Here is an 18,755-nt window from a genome sequence, read left to right on the forward strand (position 1 = left end):
TTTTCTCTCATCCGGACACCCCAGAAGCATGTACAGAAAAGTTGTACAGAAAGGGGAAGATTCCTTAAGGACTTTTGACATACATAACATAAGTATTGTCATTCGATTGAAAATGCTTTTGAGGTTGAGACGTTACAACTAGAAGTTTACTGAGTTGCCGGATCGTTTTTGGGAGGGTTAGACCTTTGGAGTCGGGCTTGAATATTTATGTGGTAGCAGAAATTATAGGTAATGAGGCAGCTTAATGAAGGGAAAGGTGTTAAAATAGAAGTGTTCCAAGTCCCAAACGAATGTTGTCAAAAACTGGTCAGGGCAACAAAGCAAGTTTGCATTTAAGTCTCTGGTAGTCGTCGCAGGAAATATATGTGAGGATACCAGTGATGTATTGAAGAATAAACTGCAAAAAATCACAACAAATATATTTTTAAATTTTATATTTAATTATGGAATTGTCTTGACACTTGGAAACTCAATCAGTTCGGATCCACTGTAATCAGATTTATTCATTCATTGTTTACTTGACAGACAGGGACAGCAAATAAAGATAATTGCACAGCAGTTATCCACAATCTTAGACAATCATGGCTTTAAGTCGGAGAACCCTAAAAACTGATCTTTCTTCAGTAGATTACAGTTACAATATTATTAGTCACAAAATAAAAAAAGGCATCTATTCGGCAAAAGAAAAAAAAAATGCTAATCAACATCTGAGACAATAAATGTATGAATAAAAACTCTTGAAAATTGGTAAAGGAAAAAAAGACACATCAATGAATGTGCGTACGTAAGAGGAAAATAACCCCAAAAAACAAAAAAACAAAAGTTAAATCCTTCAATTTTTTTTTAGAAAGGGAAAATTTTACAAAATGCAAAGTGATTTTTAGACATTTTTAATTGCACAGTTTAAGTTTATAGTCTTTATAACACATTCATTTCTAGGAATGGGATCTCAGTCACCAACAACAAATTTCAACAATTATAAATCACTTCATATGATGATGATACCACGATATATTTAATGACTTTAAAAGATGCCTTGGCTACTACATCCATCAAATGATCTCAATCTTGAACTATGACTGACACGTGGATGGAGGATGGCAAAATCAGAGGTTTATATAATATTTAAACGACTCAAACCTAATCTCAAATAATCTGACTCAAACCTTATTTATTTATCAGATTATTTTTCCCAATTAAAAAAATGCAGCAAAAGTCATAAGAATGTGTGTGATATGGTGTAGCCATCTTGTCATCAGATGCACAAAGGGCAATACAAAGAGACATATAGCAGTACAACCAGTTGACCTCTGACTCAAAAACCATCTTGCATTTAGGGAAGAGTGGTAAACACCAATTTGGAGGTCTCTTTTTGTCGGGCATTGGTGTGCATTGGGGGATATTTGTAATTTCACAAATATATTCCTTACCCTGTGTTTACTTCATAAATGTGGGTGTGGAAATTTGAACCCCTCAAGTCTCAAACACTGAAAATGGTATTCATTGCAAAGCAGGAGAAATGTTTTGAGCAGCAGCTCCCCTTGTCATGCACAAAAATAGTTTCACGATCATAAAATCTGCAGTTTTTAACTCTGTTCGACTGCTTATGCCCTTAGCAAGCAGATAGATTTGTTCACTTGGAAAAATAATAAATTAAAAACACATGACAAAAACAGATTTGCATGTGACCTCTGCTCACAATTAACCCTCTGATATTAGCCCCAGGAGGGTAGGTCTCAAGGCAAACCAGTTTACTTTATCTTGCAGTGGTGCCTTGTTCTGGACATAGCCAGTCTCAACTTGCAAACGTTTGACGGGGCAGAAAAATGTCATATTTTCAGCAGCCATGTTTACAGCTAAAACTGTACAGCGAAATTCAGATTCTATGGATACCACATCCGCTGCTTTAAGCAAATTACCTACACACTCAGTCATTCCTTTAATGCATTTTCTATTTATATAACATGGTTTAGTTAAGAAAAAAAAATAAAAAAGCTTGAAAAAAATATCACCCGGGCTTTGAGCTGATAAGGTATCCATTTAGGTCCAACTGTCATCAGTCTTCCTGAAGCACCTATGTTGTTACTTTACCACAAGTGAATGTTTACCTGAGCTGACATCACAAAGGTGACAAGCAATTGCATAAATAAGCAGATATCAAAAATACAGAAATAATCAACATCAAAAGCGGGAGTTAATAGAGTTCATGGTCAACCATAAGCTTGTGCGAAGGACAACCTCGGGGAATATGTCTGTTTCTGTTGTTTTTGCGGGCTGTGGCGACAAGATCATCGTCGCCATGGCAGTTACCGAAACAGTTTGTGAGTATCTACCGACAAAGTTAAGTTAAAACATGGTTTTACGTCTTCGTAATTTTAATCGCTGCATCGCTCTAACTGAAGCACACTGGCCCGATCGTGAAACCGAACTCCTGCGTAACATCTTTGTTGCCAAATATAGCCAGATCCCGGAGAGGCAGCAGGTGGAGGTCTTCACTCTCAAACTGGAACACAGATGTCTGAGCTCCAGACTTTAGCTCTTGTGATGGCTGTAGAATAGAAATCAGTTTCAAAAAGGTCAGAGAATGGCAGAATATTTTCTCAAAGCACCCCTTGCAAATAGGGCGGCTTGGTTTATCCACCCCAGACCTACAGATCTACAGTATATCTCTGCTTTATCTGACCACCAATGCATCTAACAAGGACTCAGATGGCTCATATAAATTTGCAGAAATCATAGAAATCATATCACCTTGGCGACCGATGCACCTCAACATTAAAATGCAATTCGGTAGTTGACTCTTTAAAAACCAAAGGGGATTTTAAAGACTTTATTGGATTCAGTTGACTTCACGGTTGGGGACGGAGCTGCAAATTTCAATGAAAATGACTCAGATCATTTGATATCATTTAGTCGAGTAACAGAATATATTGCATTACAAAAATGGCCGAGTGTTCCGTTAAGATAACGTAACATCTCTTGTAATGAGGTGTGATATCAGGGGTCCACCTGTAGTCCAATGTTTCACTTGGTCGACGGAATACGCAGGCAACTGGTGTAGTCTCAACAGTCGAGAGCATCACCAAGTGAGTCCAGCAAAATATGCTTTCTCTAAAAGTTGATTCACATAATCATTTCTTAATTATTTTCCGAGAATTGTTTTCTGGAGTTCCTCCTACTAGATGACATGACATAACTTACTAGATGTCCTTTAATTTGATGTTTCTCTGGCCTTTAACTAAATACGATTTGATGTAATAGTGACTAAATCTTAGTCAAGTGTTTAAAGTGTAAATTCAGAAATGGAGGACATTCTTTTTTAAATGGAAACGACAATATTCACAACATGAAAATATGGCTATAACAATGGAACAACCTAATACATGTCTCTGTACAATAATTGAATGCTATAACATGTTCAACTCTTTGAAACAACATCTGAAAACATATACACGCACACACACACACACACACACACACACACATATGTGTGTGTATGTATGTATGTATATATATACATATATATGTATATAATTATATTTATGCATCTATTTATCCATTGTAGTATGCTATAATACCAATAATGCTAATTGTTATTATCATTATTATTTAGAATAGAATAGAATGTGCTTTTAATTATCCCGCAATGGGGGGAAATTTCAATTTCAATTTATCATCTAAATATAGAAACATATATGTTGTTTTCTCTTAACAACTGAACCATTTTGAGGCTTTATTCTACAGTAATTTAGATATGTAAATAAAACTTATGTGGCAATGAATGTTAACTCAACCTTGCTCACCATTGATGTCACTTACCTCACAGTTGTGCAGCAACCCCAGGTAACTCTGCACCCGATTGTCAGCCAGGAACTTGATTTCCGTCTCTCCATAGCTCTGTCCGTTGCCCTGCTGGCATGTGTAGGTGATGTTCTGACTGGAGAATCTGCTGTTCAGTCTCAAAAACCGCATCTGCACCACATCTGTCCCTGTATACTCAAACTGAAGGTTTAGCGCGGTTTGATTCACGCCAACACTTAGATGCAAAAGTCAAGAATGGGCGTTATTAGGATCAAGCACTCACCTGGAAGCCGTCTTTAGCTGAGCTAAGCCAGTGAAACGACATACTGGATCCCGAATCTTTGAGCCAAGCTTTCACAGGAACCTGTGGTGTGCCAGTCATGTCATATGAATAAAATTTGCTTTTTAAGTTATATAGGATCCCTTCTAATATATATGCTCTCTCTTTCCATCTTTTGCTTTATGATACCCAAGGGGTATGAATAATTTCTGGCTTGACGGTACCGTGTTTCATATTTTAACGTTGTTCTTTGATTACAATAAATATTGCACACTAAATGTAAATATGTGTGTGTGCGGTTCTGTCACCCGGGGTTGGAGAGGAGACAGGCAGGTCTTCGGATGGGCCGTGAAATCACAGTAAACTTGGAAGGAGTCAGCCAGGCTCCCCTGGTTAGGATCAATGTAATACATCCCTGAAACAGCATCCAGAGTTAAATCTCGTGGTTCTGATTTTCAAAAGAGGATGTTAACAGTTACATTCCTGAATCTATTTTGTATCGGGAAATTTCGTAGTGCATAGCTTCGGGTCATTTTCAGGTGCAGTAGAGGAAAAAAGTATACTTACTCAACCCTTAGTTGTCAGATAAAAACAACATGTAAGGTGGTTGACTGAACAAGTAACAAGCAGGATACTTATCTGACCCTGAGTCCATTGGGTCTTACCGTTAGTGAAATCTGGGTGGGCGAGCCAAAGCTCCAAACATGTAGTGGCAGGATGTAGTTTGCTTCCATCTGGCGGGCTTATGAACCAGCGTAGGTCTCTGTAGAGGGAGTCCACCAGGGTCTGTACCAGGACGTTGCTGGGCTTGTCTGACATGTACATCAGCTCCTAGAATAGAGTCATTACCGTAACGTATGCATTTCTTCCTTAAAAAAAAAGCCACATGAGTTCTACCCCAATGTAATCTTCGGTTGTCCTGGAAATTTACGCTTCTCCTGCAGACCTCCCTCCCCTTCCAAGAAGTGTTAATGTTATCACCTGGTTGTTGCAGTTGGAAATTCGATTAGTACCCCCCCCCCCCGGTCAAATAAGAAAAACGGGTAAAAGTAATGAGAGAGCAAACAAAGGACTTGAATGAACAAGACATTTATTAATGTGAATAAAACATTTATTTCGTAATGAAAACTATTGTAAACCATTTGTGAGCATATTCTACAACTTATTGTTTTCAGCACTTTTTAGCAATTTTTATACACAAATGTAGATGCTTTTCTACATTTCCTACAGATGTACTTGTGGCAAATGGCACATCTCTCTGTACTACGATTTCTGTTGCAACTTGGCATGTTGTCGTTTTCCCTTCAGAAACCCTTTTCGTTTCACATAGCGACTTGAAGATGTGTCTGTTTTTAAAATGTGTCCGGCATGCAGCATTAACGTATGTTTGGGAAGTGTAAGTTAGAGGCTCATTAAGGTTCCCCCTCAATCTCCAACCCTGCCTGCGCAAAAAAGCGCAGTCCCAGGACAACGAGTGTGCAACCCAAGAGCATCACATTTAGTGGGAAAGAATTTAGAAATCCAAACAGGTACAAATGGACAATTTTAATCTAATACGATATATATGTAAATGCACCCTGTTGACTTGAAGAAAATTGAATGCAGTTGGCGTTTCGATGGATCTCAGGTTATTCACGGTGAAAACCCTCAGACTGCTTTTATTCCTGTTTCCAGGTTTGACATATGATGGCGTGTCTATTGGGTGTTTCAGTTGAAAGAAATAACCTGAAGCTGTATTGTTATTGTCTGACTTTGTTCTTCACTCCATTTGCTCCGTGCAAATTGTCAACTTTTGTTAAAAAGAAAAGAAAAACGACATGCTCTGCAGCCTCTTCGGAGCGGGAATGATAAATCTCTAAAACTCGAGTGCACTAAGCGGGAACAAGCCCAAATCTCTTCTTGTTGGCATCGGTAGTACATGGCTGCATTCCAGAAATGCATTTATCCAATGAAAACTAAAACAACGCACAGGACTATTTGGAAATGGGTCGGGTTGAGGGCGCGTGTGCATTAGTTTTGATAGCAGATTGATTGCAACGTCAAAGAAAAAAGGACCATGCAGGAATATAAAACACCAGCCTTTTATAAAGTTATGCACAATGCTGACATTCAAAAAAATGATAGTCAAAATAAAATTATAATTTATCTAGCCACTGATACTAGGGATTCTCATTTTGTTATGCTATATTCCTCAAGGGTAAATCCTTTTCCAATTATATCTGAACTAGACTTAATCTTTCTCCTTGAAGATGTTTCACGTCTCGTCCAAGATGCTTCCTTGGTTCGAGCAGGCAACGAGGAGTATCTGGTTTATAACTGTTAAGGGGGAATTTAAGGGGGAATTTATACACTTGTACCTACCTTCAGCTGAGTAGCTGTCAGGTTCAGCGAGGGTCCCGGGGGTCCAGGTGGACCAGCTTGCCCCTGTCAAACACAAGCCGATGCCGTTATTCCTTGAAGACACCTTCAGTGTCTGAGCATGAAAATGTTGATGCTTCATTCCTCAGGGACGAGGAGTACCTCAAATTTAGCATTAAACTACCCCTGAATCATCCAAATGTAAAGAAAATTTGAGCTAATCTACATTTATTCAAGCAATAATCTATGTTTCTGGCACATTTTTTTAAGTGTGGAAGACCTAAAGGTTTGGTAAGCCATTGGTTAAAAGGAAATATAAAATACTTGCAAATATGAAAATATATTACACAGAGCAATACTTTCGTGTGTGAAAACTGGAAATGTTTACACATAGCATTTTTAATTCTACTCGTTTTTGGCTTCATAAGGGCAGGAGGAAACTCTCTGCAGCTCATGCAGAGAAATTTGAAAGTCCTGGGGCATGTACTCACTGGAAGGCCTCTCGCTCCCACCGGGCCTGGTGGTCCAGCAAATCCTTTTAAGCCCTGGCCATCACAGAAAGCCATGATAAATATACAATTTGGCGGTTTTGTCCGGCATTGCATGAATGGGTTTTCTCACCTTCTTTCCAAATAAGCCCTAGAATTGGAGAATGAATGGATGTTACCAATTATTGTAAACAAGACCAGGACAGTTGTGCTTAAATACGTAAAGAATGCTTACAGGCAAACCTGGAAGGCCTGGAGCGCCGTGAGTACCGCGAGGACCGATGTCCCCCTTAGAGAGGGAACAGTTGTAATTCATGGGGGGGTCAAAGTGTTCCTCAGAGATGCCATAATGAAAATGGCATGATTTGATGATTTTAGATTTGTGATTCTTGCACTGGATTACAACAAATTTGGTTTTCCTGAGGGCTGAGCATGTATTCCCAATAAGCTGTATCCATTCACCTGCTCGCCCTTTTGACCTTGATTCCCTGGCACTCCAATGGCACCTTGCACTCCCTAAAATCCAAAAATAAGATGAAATAGAAAAACCTTGGTAAGTGTGCTAAAAGAGGCCAATCATGATGATTGTGAAAGAGAGTGAACTGATAGCAAATGGGTTTGTAACAATAAAGTTTTGCCTTGCATTACAGCAGGCTTGACATGGCTGGTCATCAGTAAAATAAAATAAAACAAAATAAAATAAAATAAAATAAAATAAAATAAAATAAAATAAAATAAAATAAAATAAAATAAAAAATATAAAAAAATAAATAAATAAATAAATAAATAAAATAAAATAAAATAAAATAAAATAAAATACCAAAACCATAAGTGTAATCTTTCCCAGTTGAGTCATTTGTCATGTTGTACCACGCCCACCATCCCTAATTTAAATAATTTTCCCAGCCTTTTATTAAACATTCAATCAATAACACAAACCCACCTTGGAACCGCCTTCACCACGAGCGCCGGGAAGTCCAAGACTTCCAACTCCCCCCTGCAAATTGAGAAAAAAAAATGCAGGTCTACTATATTCAAAACAAGTTCATGTTTTACCATCTTTTTTTCAAATCTTGAAGTCATTACTCAAATCCACCCTTCAGTGAAACAAGACATTTAAAAACTTCAAAATCACCAGTGTGAGCCCTGACACCTTAATCCAGAGGGTCTCTTCTGAGTCAGAATAACAAGGCTGACATTCAAGGGGATTTTTTTTTTTTTTTTTAGGAGATGTCACATTTTGAGGTGAAAAGCATTTCTTTAGAAGGAAGAATAAAAACAGTAACTATATTTCATGTTGGAGATCAAGAAAACCAACAATGGTCTAAGCTTGTTCCGAACCATGGCAAATAAATAAAGCCCTGCACTTTTGTTTGACAACTTGAGGCTTGTTTATGCCTTTCGGGGCCCAAACTAAAACACACCCTTGAAGATAAATGATGTTGCAAGAGCAGACACTGCAGGTCAAGTTATTTTATTCACCCTGTGTTGGTGCGCATGACAATCTCTGGATACAACAGAAGAATGTCGGTCAGTACAAACCACAAACGATAAAACCAAAAGGTAATGCGGTCTTCCTCAGTAAGGAGCCAGTTATCAGAGTTGTTGAAAACTTCAAAATGTTAATCGGAGCTGACCAGAAGCAAAATCAAGTACAGTTTTAGGAGCAGCAAACCTGAAAAGAGCAGCTCAAGGACTATATTCAAGACTATATTTGAACCTGAATCATTATACCAGTTAGAGTGAATGGGTGCATTGTAAACTTACTTTAGGTTGTGCCACATGAGAAAGATGCTAAAGACAACAACCTGTCCTGTCTGAATAGATTCGCCATACCAAGATGTACCAATTTATAGCTTTTGCACATAATGAGGCTGTTTGAGCAGCTTACCTTCACCCCAGGCCTGCCAGTTTTTCCCTTCTCTCCATGTGGACCAGTGCTCCCCTATTAAGAATGATTAGAAAGAGATTAAAAACAAAAAAAAAAATAGAAAACAAACTTCATCATGATAGATGATGATAGATATATACGACTAGGAGAAAGAAAATGAACAGTGACGAAGGTGCAACGGATAATTCAGTGCGACTATATCCAGGCCAAATTTCTGATTGGAGAACTGTAAATGTGCTTCTTTAAAAATCCAGAGCTGCTGTGTTATGACTAGAAACAACTTACATATTTACCGTGTCTCCCTGCAGGACCAGATCGACCTGAAGCCCCCGTCTTCCCCTGCATGGCCAGAGATGTCAAGACCAGATCACTTAGTCTATGTATATTGTAACTTTTCCTAATGAATAGAAATGAAGAGGAGAAATTTAAAACAATAAGGAGTGATGATAGTTAGATAGCCAAAGCTAACCTTTTCCCCACTCCTTCCTCTGGGGCCTTTGTGTCCTCCTTTTCCTCTTTTCCCCTTTGCAAAGGAAAAATTGGTGTTTCTCATTGTGTGTTTAAATCGGGTTGATTTCAGAAGTGTCTCGTCCTACCCTTTCCCCAACGGGTCCGGTCAGTCCTGGAGGACCAGTCCTGCCGTCTTCTCCCTGGAAAGAGAACTTCCTGATATGAGATTGTTCTTCTGCTCTTGTTTTTTTTAGAAAGTCGATGACACTAAACAGGATGCCAACAATATTGTGGAAAACATTCAAGTGTGGAGGAGCACATTACTGTGACCCAGGTCATTAAATATGGGCATTTAAGTTTCAGTGTCTTTCCGTAAGCATAAGGTGAATATGTTTTTTATGAGGATATTTCATGGTCTGGTCAATTAATTGATTTATGGAAAATTTGTTGCATATATTATTCTATGTATTTTTTGTATCTATATCCTGTATTTGCATATTCTTTCTGGTATAAATCTGTGCAGATTTTTCAAACCTGTATGCTATCTTATCTTATCTTATCTTATCTTATCTTATCTTATCTTATCTTATCTTATCTTATCTTATCTTATCTTAGCTTGTTGGTTTGTTTAGAAGTTTATTAGGACAGTGTACAATTACATTAAGCACAGAGGCAGAGATGTTTGTACCAGATTGTAGCTTATAGCTAATTTCTATCTGTAGTACTAGACAATACAAATATAAAACTGTTCAAAATAGACAATATATATAAAACATACAGATAGGCAATAAAATAACTATACAATATATGAACAGGCAACAAAATATGTATTTTGCAAGTTGAAAGTGCTATTGTTGTGATATTGCTGTGATATTATTACTTTGGTCATCTGGGGGGAGCTTAGCTTAGCTTATCTTATTAACTAATTGATTAATATTAATAATAAAAATAATAATAGGAATACAACTATTGAAACTGATATTGATAATAATAATCTTCAGTGTTCACGTATGAAGACATGAGCTGACCGTTTGACCAATTTTTCCACGCCGTCCCTCCAGGCCAGGTTTGCCCTTTGGTCCCTGAATGCAGAGTAGAGTAAGCACGACGTATGAATGATATGAGTAGAGTGTGTGACAGCGTGTGTGTGATAGTATGGGGAGTTGACAAGGTGACACTGACCTGAGGGCCCGAGGAGCCGTCAGGACCCCACACCCCCATTTCACCCTCCTTTCCCTGGAAGGGGAGAACAGAAAAGGCACAAAACATGGCTTGGTCCAAGCGTGTCTCCGGTGACAGCTCTGCACTGGTTTTACTGCTAAATACCACTTATTTACAGAATACTGTGTTTAATCATTTATATTACTCATGAACTATTATGTTATGTTTTTTCTTCTGCGGTCAACAAATCTATAAATCTCCTTTGTATCAGGTGCAGGATGGAGGGAGCGCAAAAATAATGCATTCAGATGAAAATAATGAAATAGATGTTGGATTTAACTCTTGACTTTGCCCATGTCCAGACTATTACTGGCTCGCCACTTAGTAGATCATTTTATTTCATTCACATGTGCAAAAAGGCAATATATGTTCGTATGAGTAGTTAGAGATGATTTTGTAGCTTTGAAAGAGTGCGCAGGCAAGCGCACCCTCTGGCTCAGTCACATTTTCAGCTTTCATGGGGATCATTTAGATGCTTCAATTGAAAACCAAAATTGTTTCTCATTCAGTTCATCCTGCAAATGTCATCCCGAAATTCTTATCCTCTGAAAACATCCTACGTTAATGTTTTCATCGCTTCAACATGTCATCAGACAAATCTGTTGGTCTCATTCAGTCCACTTTGATTTCAGTCAGCAGATCTGCATAGGTTCCTTCCCTTTTAAGTGCTCTGCAAAGCCAAGCCAAGGGTGATAATATACAAAGATTACCGAGAAGATATGAAAAAATCATATGCCTCCAGAAACACCTGGTGCCTTCTCTGTGAAGCTCAATGGCAGCAAGCTCTGATATATATTTATCGTAAAAGGTGAACAAAAATACAGGGCAAAAGTACTTTGCCTTGAAGGAAAAAACATTTTGGTTATCTGTGAAATGTTGTCTGTTCACATTTTTTCAGTCTCTTGTGCAAAGTCATACACTCCATTATTATGACTGGTAGTTCTATCATGCATTCTCTGATTAGTCTTTGCATGATCAAGTACACAGTAGCGACAACTGTTATAGACCATCCATTTTTCTGACTGTTCATACTGGGATACATATTGCTGTTGCAAATAATATGTATGTTTACAGACAAGTTTATTCAGATTTTATCATCCATCAGACTCTTATATGGTGTATCCTTTACTACCTTTGTGTTCTGCATATTGTTGTGTATTAGCCTTCCATTGCTCAATCACTGTTGTCCTTACACATTAGTACAAGCTGTAACTAAAAACCACAGTCATATTGTTTGTATGCGCAAACATACTCAGTCATTCATGCTGATCCAGATTCTTACTGCGATCCAGTCTGCAATGAGCTAAGGAAGTTGCAATTGGATCTTCTGATCTTTTGGATCTTACCTTCAATCCTGATAATCCTCTTGATCCCTTATGTCCGCGTAGGCCAGATGAACCCTACAAATAGATGCTGAGTTATCCCTGACAACAGTATGATCAGAGTAATTGCTGTTCCTGGTGTAAACAGTGAGTGCGCGCAGCAGCGATCGCTGTTTCGGCTCTCTTACTGGCCTTCCCGACCCCCCTTTCTCTCCAGGTGCTCCTCTCCATCCCACTGGTCCAGAAGACCCTTTAAGACCTGTTTGACCGCGCCTTCCTGCAGGCCCTGGTAAACCCTGCAGAGCGCAATCATTTTGACTAGGAAATAACAGATGCAGTGTTGGAAAGTAAGTGGGAAAATTGCCATGAGGGTAGAAACTGAAACACCACATCACTGCTTACTTGCTTATCTGTGGACATGCTTGATTTTAGACGGTTTATTGTATGTATATTGTATGCACATTCAAACGCGACAGGCTGATTTTGTTCTTTGGATAACAAATGCCACCTTCGCCTGAGCCCAAATCCTTACGAACTCAAATCTTGGTTAACAACTGACCAAAAATTGCGCGGCCTTCTTCACTATGTCTTGTCAATTTTTCCCCTTTCATCATCAGGAACATGGTGGAGCACGGGATGTGACATAATCACACCCAAACGTTATAAACCAAAGCATTTTCCCCATCTTGAATTTTGCATGCCTGCTTACCGATGGTCCAGGCTTTCCCACATCACCCTTCACACCTTGGTCTCCGGCCTTGCCCTGCCATTGGACGGGGTAAACAATGCCAGTTAACAATGGTAGCGACCAGTTTGATGTTATATTTTTTAAGTGTTTATCATTGCCGGATGTTTTCTACCTTGAAACCCGAGATCCCTGGATACCCACTAAAACCTGACGGGCCTCTGTCTCCCTGTAGAATATCAAGTTTATGTTTAAAAAGAAGACATCATCCTGTTTGACATTTCGTATTGGGTGTGATATATGAGGCTCGTGTAGATTGCATTATTTAATGCAATGGTAAAAAAAATAGTAAAACATCAAATGACATTTAATGACAATATTGATGCAGAAAATCACCATTTGGTTTATAGAATCTGTGTGATGGAGATATTGATTTACATGACTGTTTAAGAGTGGACATACAGCACAATAAGCCCTGGAGAAACACATGACAATTTGTTATGTTAAGGGGCAATATCTAACTGCAAGGGCAAACCCTAAATGCAATCTCAGCATGTATGTACAGATATACAGTACATATAACTAAATATCAAAGTATATAGAAAAACAATCACTTCATACCTTCTCTCCAGGTGGCCCTCCAGGCCCTTGTATGCCCAAAACACCTGGAGGACCCTTATAATAGATTTACAAAGACAGCAAAAACACTATAAATTAGAGCATGATAAAACCTATGAATAAATCACCGTTCTTTGTGGGTGCCACAATAGAGAAATTGCAACCACCAGTTACTTACCTGTATTCCTGTTAAGCCTGATGGCCCAGCCCTTCTGACCAGGCCGCTCTGCCCCTGGAAAAATGGAAAATTAGTCAAAGCCAAAAAGTGATGATAAAGCTTAATGGGTACGAATGCGTTTGCCGTATAATCATTTACCATCAAGCCTGGGAAGCCTTTCTCTCCTTTGGTGCCTCTTTGTCCCCGTGATCCTGGGACCCCAAGTGGCCCCTCTGAGCCCAGCAAGCCAACATTCCCAAAATCTCCCTATGAAAGATCCAATAATGTTAATTTCGAAATGTAGGATACTCATCGGGGCCAAAGCCCGCAGCCTCCCTCAGTTCTATTGTGTGCCACCTTTACAAAGGGCTCTGCAAATGGTTGGAGAGCAAATATGATGTTCACCCTGCAGTCCGTCACCCTTTGTCGATTCGAATAAAGACATGGAGAAAATGGCGCTGACTAGCAACAATGATTAAAATGAAACTGACCTTTTCTCCTTTGGGCCCTGCAAGACCAAGCACGCCCGGTTCTCCAGCATCTCCCTGCACCGAGAAACAGAGTCAGGAATCAGTGCAGTCTAATTCTCGATTCATTCCAATTTAAATAGTTAGAAAAACAAGATTTCTAACCTCTTTGCCAGCTGACCCTTGGGCACCTCTCAGCCCTCGGGAACCTTGCAGTCCCGGCTCACCTTTCAACCCACAGGGCCCCGGCTTTCCCTTGATGCCTGTTTGTCCCTGTTTCAGGAGGATGATACATTATGATGGCCTCAATGAATCATTTGTAAGTGAATTCAACTGAATGTCATTTGAAGACATAAAAAGAAAATACAACTTGCATGCACACAATTGTGTTAACGTGGATACGCTGCTTGAGAATATGAGCTTCTAGCGGAAACTGGTTTGAGAGACCGTCTCAAGAAGTCCTTTGCACTGCACAAAAATCCAGTAAATCAACTTTGGTCATTGCCTTAAACCTTGAATGCCTCGCTCTGTCCACAATGAAAGGGTGTTTACTTGGATACATGTTCGAACTGAAAGAAAGTTCATACCTTATTAACAGGGCCTGATACTATTGGTCATAAACCGCTGACTTGGCTCCCACATTTCGAAATTTAGCCATTTTCCATTGTGGTGAGTATGACCGACTGTTAGATATGTTCAAGAGACAGGCGAGACAGGAAATTTAAGACCACTCTAGGATGAGTAGGAGATGAGGAATCGGTCTATTTATCCACCAATTGTTAAGATTTCTAAATAATCAACTGTTCACCTGCTGAATCCATTACATATGCCACTTTTCGAATCATATCAATTATCATGGCATTGCAATTATCTAAATCTTAACATAAAGCAGTGCAAATTAAAATAACAAAAACAACACAATTTTGATTTCGCACCAAGGATATTTGGACTTTTCACACTGGGCATCGGTGTGATCAATAGCTGTCTGGGAGAGGCAGGTTAAGCACTAACTTTACAACCAGGGTTGTGGTTGACTCCGACTCATCAGCTGCCAGGCAACCCGCGGTGCACAAGCTTGGCTTTGCACGTGCTCTGCACAAACCATGAGAGAAATGCAGCTTGATGAAATAGTTGAACACACTTAAGCTCAAACCGGCCCAACAACACCGTGCCCTGGAAAGATCCAGTGAGGTCGCCTTGGCTGAGAGGGTTGGTCATGGTTAGTACAAGCTTTGGTCAACCAGTAACTTGATCCACCTACCTCCATGGAAAGGGGCAGTTATATTTCACCAGGGCATTATGTAAGAAAGTCAATGGGTTTTTGGACTGGAGAAAAATCAAAGCGCAAATATTAATTGTTTATATGTTGTCAATTATTAACTCAATTATTTTGTCCTTTTAAGAATTTCCATTTTGGTCTCCTTATTGTAAATACCTTTTTGATCCCTCCATGGCATAAGGCCAATGCTTTGGCTTCTATAATGTTATTTACAAAAAAAAAAAAAATAGGGCTTCTATTTAATCACTACTTTTTGATATTGTCTTGCTGAAAAAAATAATTATCAAAATGATCGACAACCAGTGACAATATTCCTGACAGTAGGTCATGCTACATGAGAAAAAAAAAACATGTTCTTTAGTAGAGTCCCATTCACTGTCATGGTGAAAAACTTTTTTTTTTTCAATTTCTGGTATGTAATTTCTATTCTAAATAATTCATCTTTATATTTGTAGCTTGCTCCATCACCTTAAAGCTACAAAACAATGTTGTTACCTTAACATTATCAGATTATATATCAGTACAAAGCTAATGTCCAGTCCAAACTTCACCACCTTGGACGGGACACCACACTATGTAATCGGTTTATGGACTTTCTAAGAAACCGCTCACAGTATTTTAGATTTAGGAAGCACACTTTCATCCACCCTTATCATCAACTCCCTTAAGGAGGCCCTCAAGCCCCTCAAAGGTGTGTGCTCAGCCCATTACTACACACACTTCACAAGTGACTTCTGCATGCCCCACCTTCCCCAATAACCAAATTAGCGGACGACACCACGGTGTTCGGGTTCATTTGTAACAATGTCAAGTCTGCTTACAGGCGTGAGCTGCAACAGCCGGTCTCATAGAGTAAGAACCACAACTTGGTCTGTAATATCAGAAAGACCAAGGAAATAATTGTAGGTCTGGCAGTTCCATGGTTACCCCAGTCCAATCTCCATTAGGAGTGCGATGGTGGGGACGGTTACAAAATTCAGGTTCCTGGGAGTGACTCTGGCGTGGAGCACCAACATCACCTCTACTGTGAAAGGCTCAACAATGGCTCTTCTACCTGAGGGAAATAAGAGCTCTAAAATCCCTAGTCCACTTGCTGCCCACTGGAAGGAGATACAGGTCTATTCGCACCAGAACCACCAGACTGGTCTGCAGTCTCTTATCAACAGGCAACGAGGCCCTTCCATCCATCTCACTAACCACATCGCACTACCACAATAACTTTGGACTAGGCTTTGGACCACTTTTCTCTCCTGCGTCTGTGAATGATGAATGCCTACCTTCTGCCGCTATGACGAATGGCGTTCTTGTGTTGTGTTCTGCTGAGACGATAATTTATTTTGGATGCAGTACATTCAATACCTCTGCTGGGCTTCTCAATAATAATTTTAAGAATTCTCCAGACATTGATGCCATATACACTGCACTTTTTTTTGCACTTCACAGGGGTACTCAAAGTCAGTGTTGGGATGCTCAGCATAATATCTCATTGTTATCTAATGGTGTTTTTGGATAAAGACAAATCAAGTATTGATTGATACCAAATATCACTGACGCACCGAGTCAGTCTGTGAGAGTGTACTTTGTGTGTTTTGTTCAAATGAAAAATTACAGACCTGGTCACCTTTTTTTCCAGGAGTTCCTTCTTCACCCGCTGCACCATTAGGGCCCTTCCATATCAACCAGACATATGATTAAATTAAAATAATGATCCTAATTCTAAAACATACAAACATATATCATGTTATATTGAATTTCTCTCTTTGGATGTGTTGTGTGACAAGAATTACAGCAGCGAGAGAAGCGCTAACCTGCTGTCCGTATAGACCCGGAGCACCAGCATCACCTGTAGGACCCACCGCTCCCTGAATAGTATACACAATACATTGATTTACATCTTTGACCAATGACTGTATAATCTTATTATAGATATAAAAAACACTCACCTTGTCTCCTTTTGCTCCAGTCTGACCCCTCAGTCCAATCAGCCCCGGTGGCCCCTGATGAGAACAAACTTATTTTCCATCACATGTTCATACCTCATCACAGAATTACCAGCCCACTTACAATAATTTTCATGACAGAAGAAACACATGATTGTAATGGATTGTGGAGGAAAATGCAAACTCACCAGCATCCCTCTTGGTCCAACTGACCCTGCAGAGCCACGGGGCCCCTGGTCCCCTGCAGAACCAGGAACCCCCTTGCTACCCTGTGATCCTGGCTTACCCGGGGGACCCTAAAAATAGTTTGAAGGAAAAAAAGAAAGCGGGGAAAACTGTATAACAAAATAAAGTCTTTGATCATTATCATTCATTATATTTTTTAGCATTTCAAGCGCATGCACGAATGTTTTGTTTGTAAATTCTTTGTAAGTCATGCATATTACATACAACAGGTGATCACCTAGAATTGTTTTAAAAATACAATAATTATAAGACGTAAAATAAAACGTATCAGCTCACCACCTTAGAATGATACATATCAAAATCATTTGTTTTTTACTAACTGTTTAATCATTGGCCTCTAAATGTTCATTTTCAGCAGGTTGTAATTAATGAACTACCAAAATAATGGAATGCCATGCAGTGCTGTATCCATCTCTTTTCTGTTCTATTTCTGAATTCTATGAAATCATGGAACAAATTATTATACTAAATGAATGCAAGAGCTTATTATGAAGTGTTCCCAGAGGACTATCATAGGACATGGAAAAAAAAAACAACTTGACAGAAACATCTATCAGTAAATGGATTGACTGCAAAATGACCTATATTTTACATCACAAGGATGGGATGATTGACATCCGATAAGGAATAATGGGTGGAATAATGGGTGGAAAGGGCGATTGTCTTGGAGTTGAAGGATCTTGGTTCAACTCCCAAACTCCTCCTTGCTTTGGCACAGCTTAGTGGCTCCCCGCTGCTCATGGTTCATCCATGATGCAGAGATTAACAATTTCCAGCAAGAGATTGCCAAAGTATTCCAAATTCTAAAAAAAAAAAAAACCCTTGTATTACGCTATCTCCTCTACTTATCTCTTCCTATTGAATATACGCTGCTCCAAAAAATAAAGGGAACAGATCCTAGATCTGAATGAATGAAATCATCTTATTAGATCTCATCTCTTTACATAGTTGAATGTGCTGACAACAAAATCACACAAATTGATGGATGGAAATCAAATGTATGAACCCATGGAGGTCTGGATTTGGAGTCACACTTCAAATGAAAGTGTAAAAACACACTCCAGGCTGAAATAACGTCCTTAAAACAATTGAAAATGAATGCTTCCCAAGTGGACAATGTGTTGCTTGAGTGTTCCCTTTATTTTTTGGAGCAGTATATTTTTTGCCTATGTACTGTAGTACCCAGCACTCTCCCATGATCAAAACTCAGCGAAAGAACTCGAGGAAACATGAAGCTCAGTGTGGACGGCTTTCTGCCTTGACCGTAAAAATAAGGGAGAGAAACCTACAGACAGGGAGTGGAAGAGAGCAAAATAGAAAGCAGGAGTGTGATGGAGACAGAGGCCGGGTCTGAAGGTTGGGAAGCTGCCATATGCTCTGACAGCAAACACTAAATATATATGATTGCCTAAGTGCTGGGAGAGATATGAGGCTGAACGTCTTCATCAGTACCAAGAGATGCAAAGACAAGAAGACGGACATCGGCTATAGACATTGACTTGAGGAGACGGCACCATAGTTTGAAATCTCTGCCTCATTAATGTGGTCTTTT

At 39.3% G+C, this 18,755-nt stretch overlaps 1 protein-coding gene across 1 annotated transcript; it reads right to left on the bottom strand.

The window, feature by feature from the left end:
* Positions 1-490: 490 nt before the first annotated feature.
* LOC147221601 (uncharacterized) lies at positions 491-18,400 on the bottom strand. Its single transcript, XM_086169214.1, has 23 exons — positions 18,386-18,400; positions 17,146-17,253; positions 16,961-17,014; positions 16,826-16,879; positions 13,904-14,011; positions 13,763-13,816; positions 13,431-13,538; positions 13,293-13,346; positions 12,521-12,574; positions 10,451-10,504; positions 10,297-10,350; positions 8,819-8,872; positions 7,871-7,924; positions 7,390-7,443; positions 7,163-7,216; positions 7,061-7,078; positions 6,931-6,984; positions 6,443-6,505; positions 4,747-4,912; positions 4,390-4,496; positions 4,085-4,165; positions 3,820-4,002; positions 491-2,548 (listed from the first exon to the last, which is right to left on the bottom strand). Exons 1-23 carry the CDS (start codon positions 18,398-18,400, stop codon positions 2,393-2,395), a joined length of 1,761 nt encoding a protein of 586 aa, XP_086025340.1. The 3' UTR covers positions 491-2,392.
* Positions 18,401-18,755: the final 355 nt, after the last annotated feature.

The sequence above is a fragment of the Fistularia commersonii genome, chromosome 22 (assembly GCF_037954325.1).
Source record: "Fistularia commersonii isolate RoL2024-O1a breed Wild chromosome 22, RoL_Fcom_v1.0, whole genome shotgun sequence".
NCBI lineage: Eukaryota > Metazoa > Chordata > Actinopteri > Syngnathiformes > Fistulariidae > Fistularia > Fistularia commersonii.

Coding starts and splice junctions, on each gene's coding strand:
- LOC147221601 (XM_086169214.1), bottom strand. Junction 8,873..10,296: donor GTGGAAAAATTGGTCAAACG/GTCAGCTCATGT, acceptor CATTCTTAATAG/GGGAGCACTGGTCCACATGG. Junction 7,925..8,818: donor CTGGCAGGCCTGGGGTGAAG/GTAAGCTGCTCA, acceptor CTCAATTTGCAG/GGGGGAGTTGGAAGTCTTGG.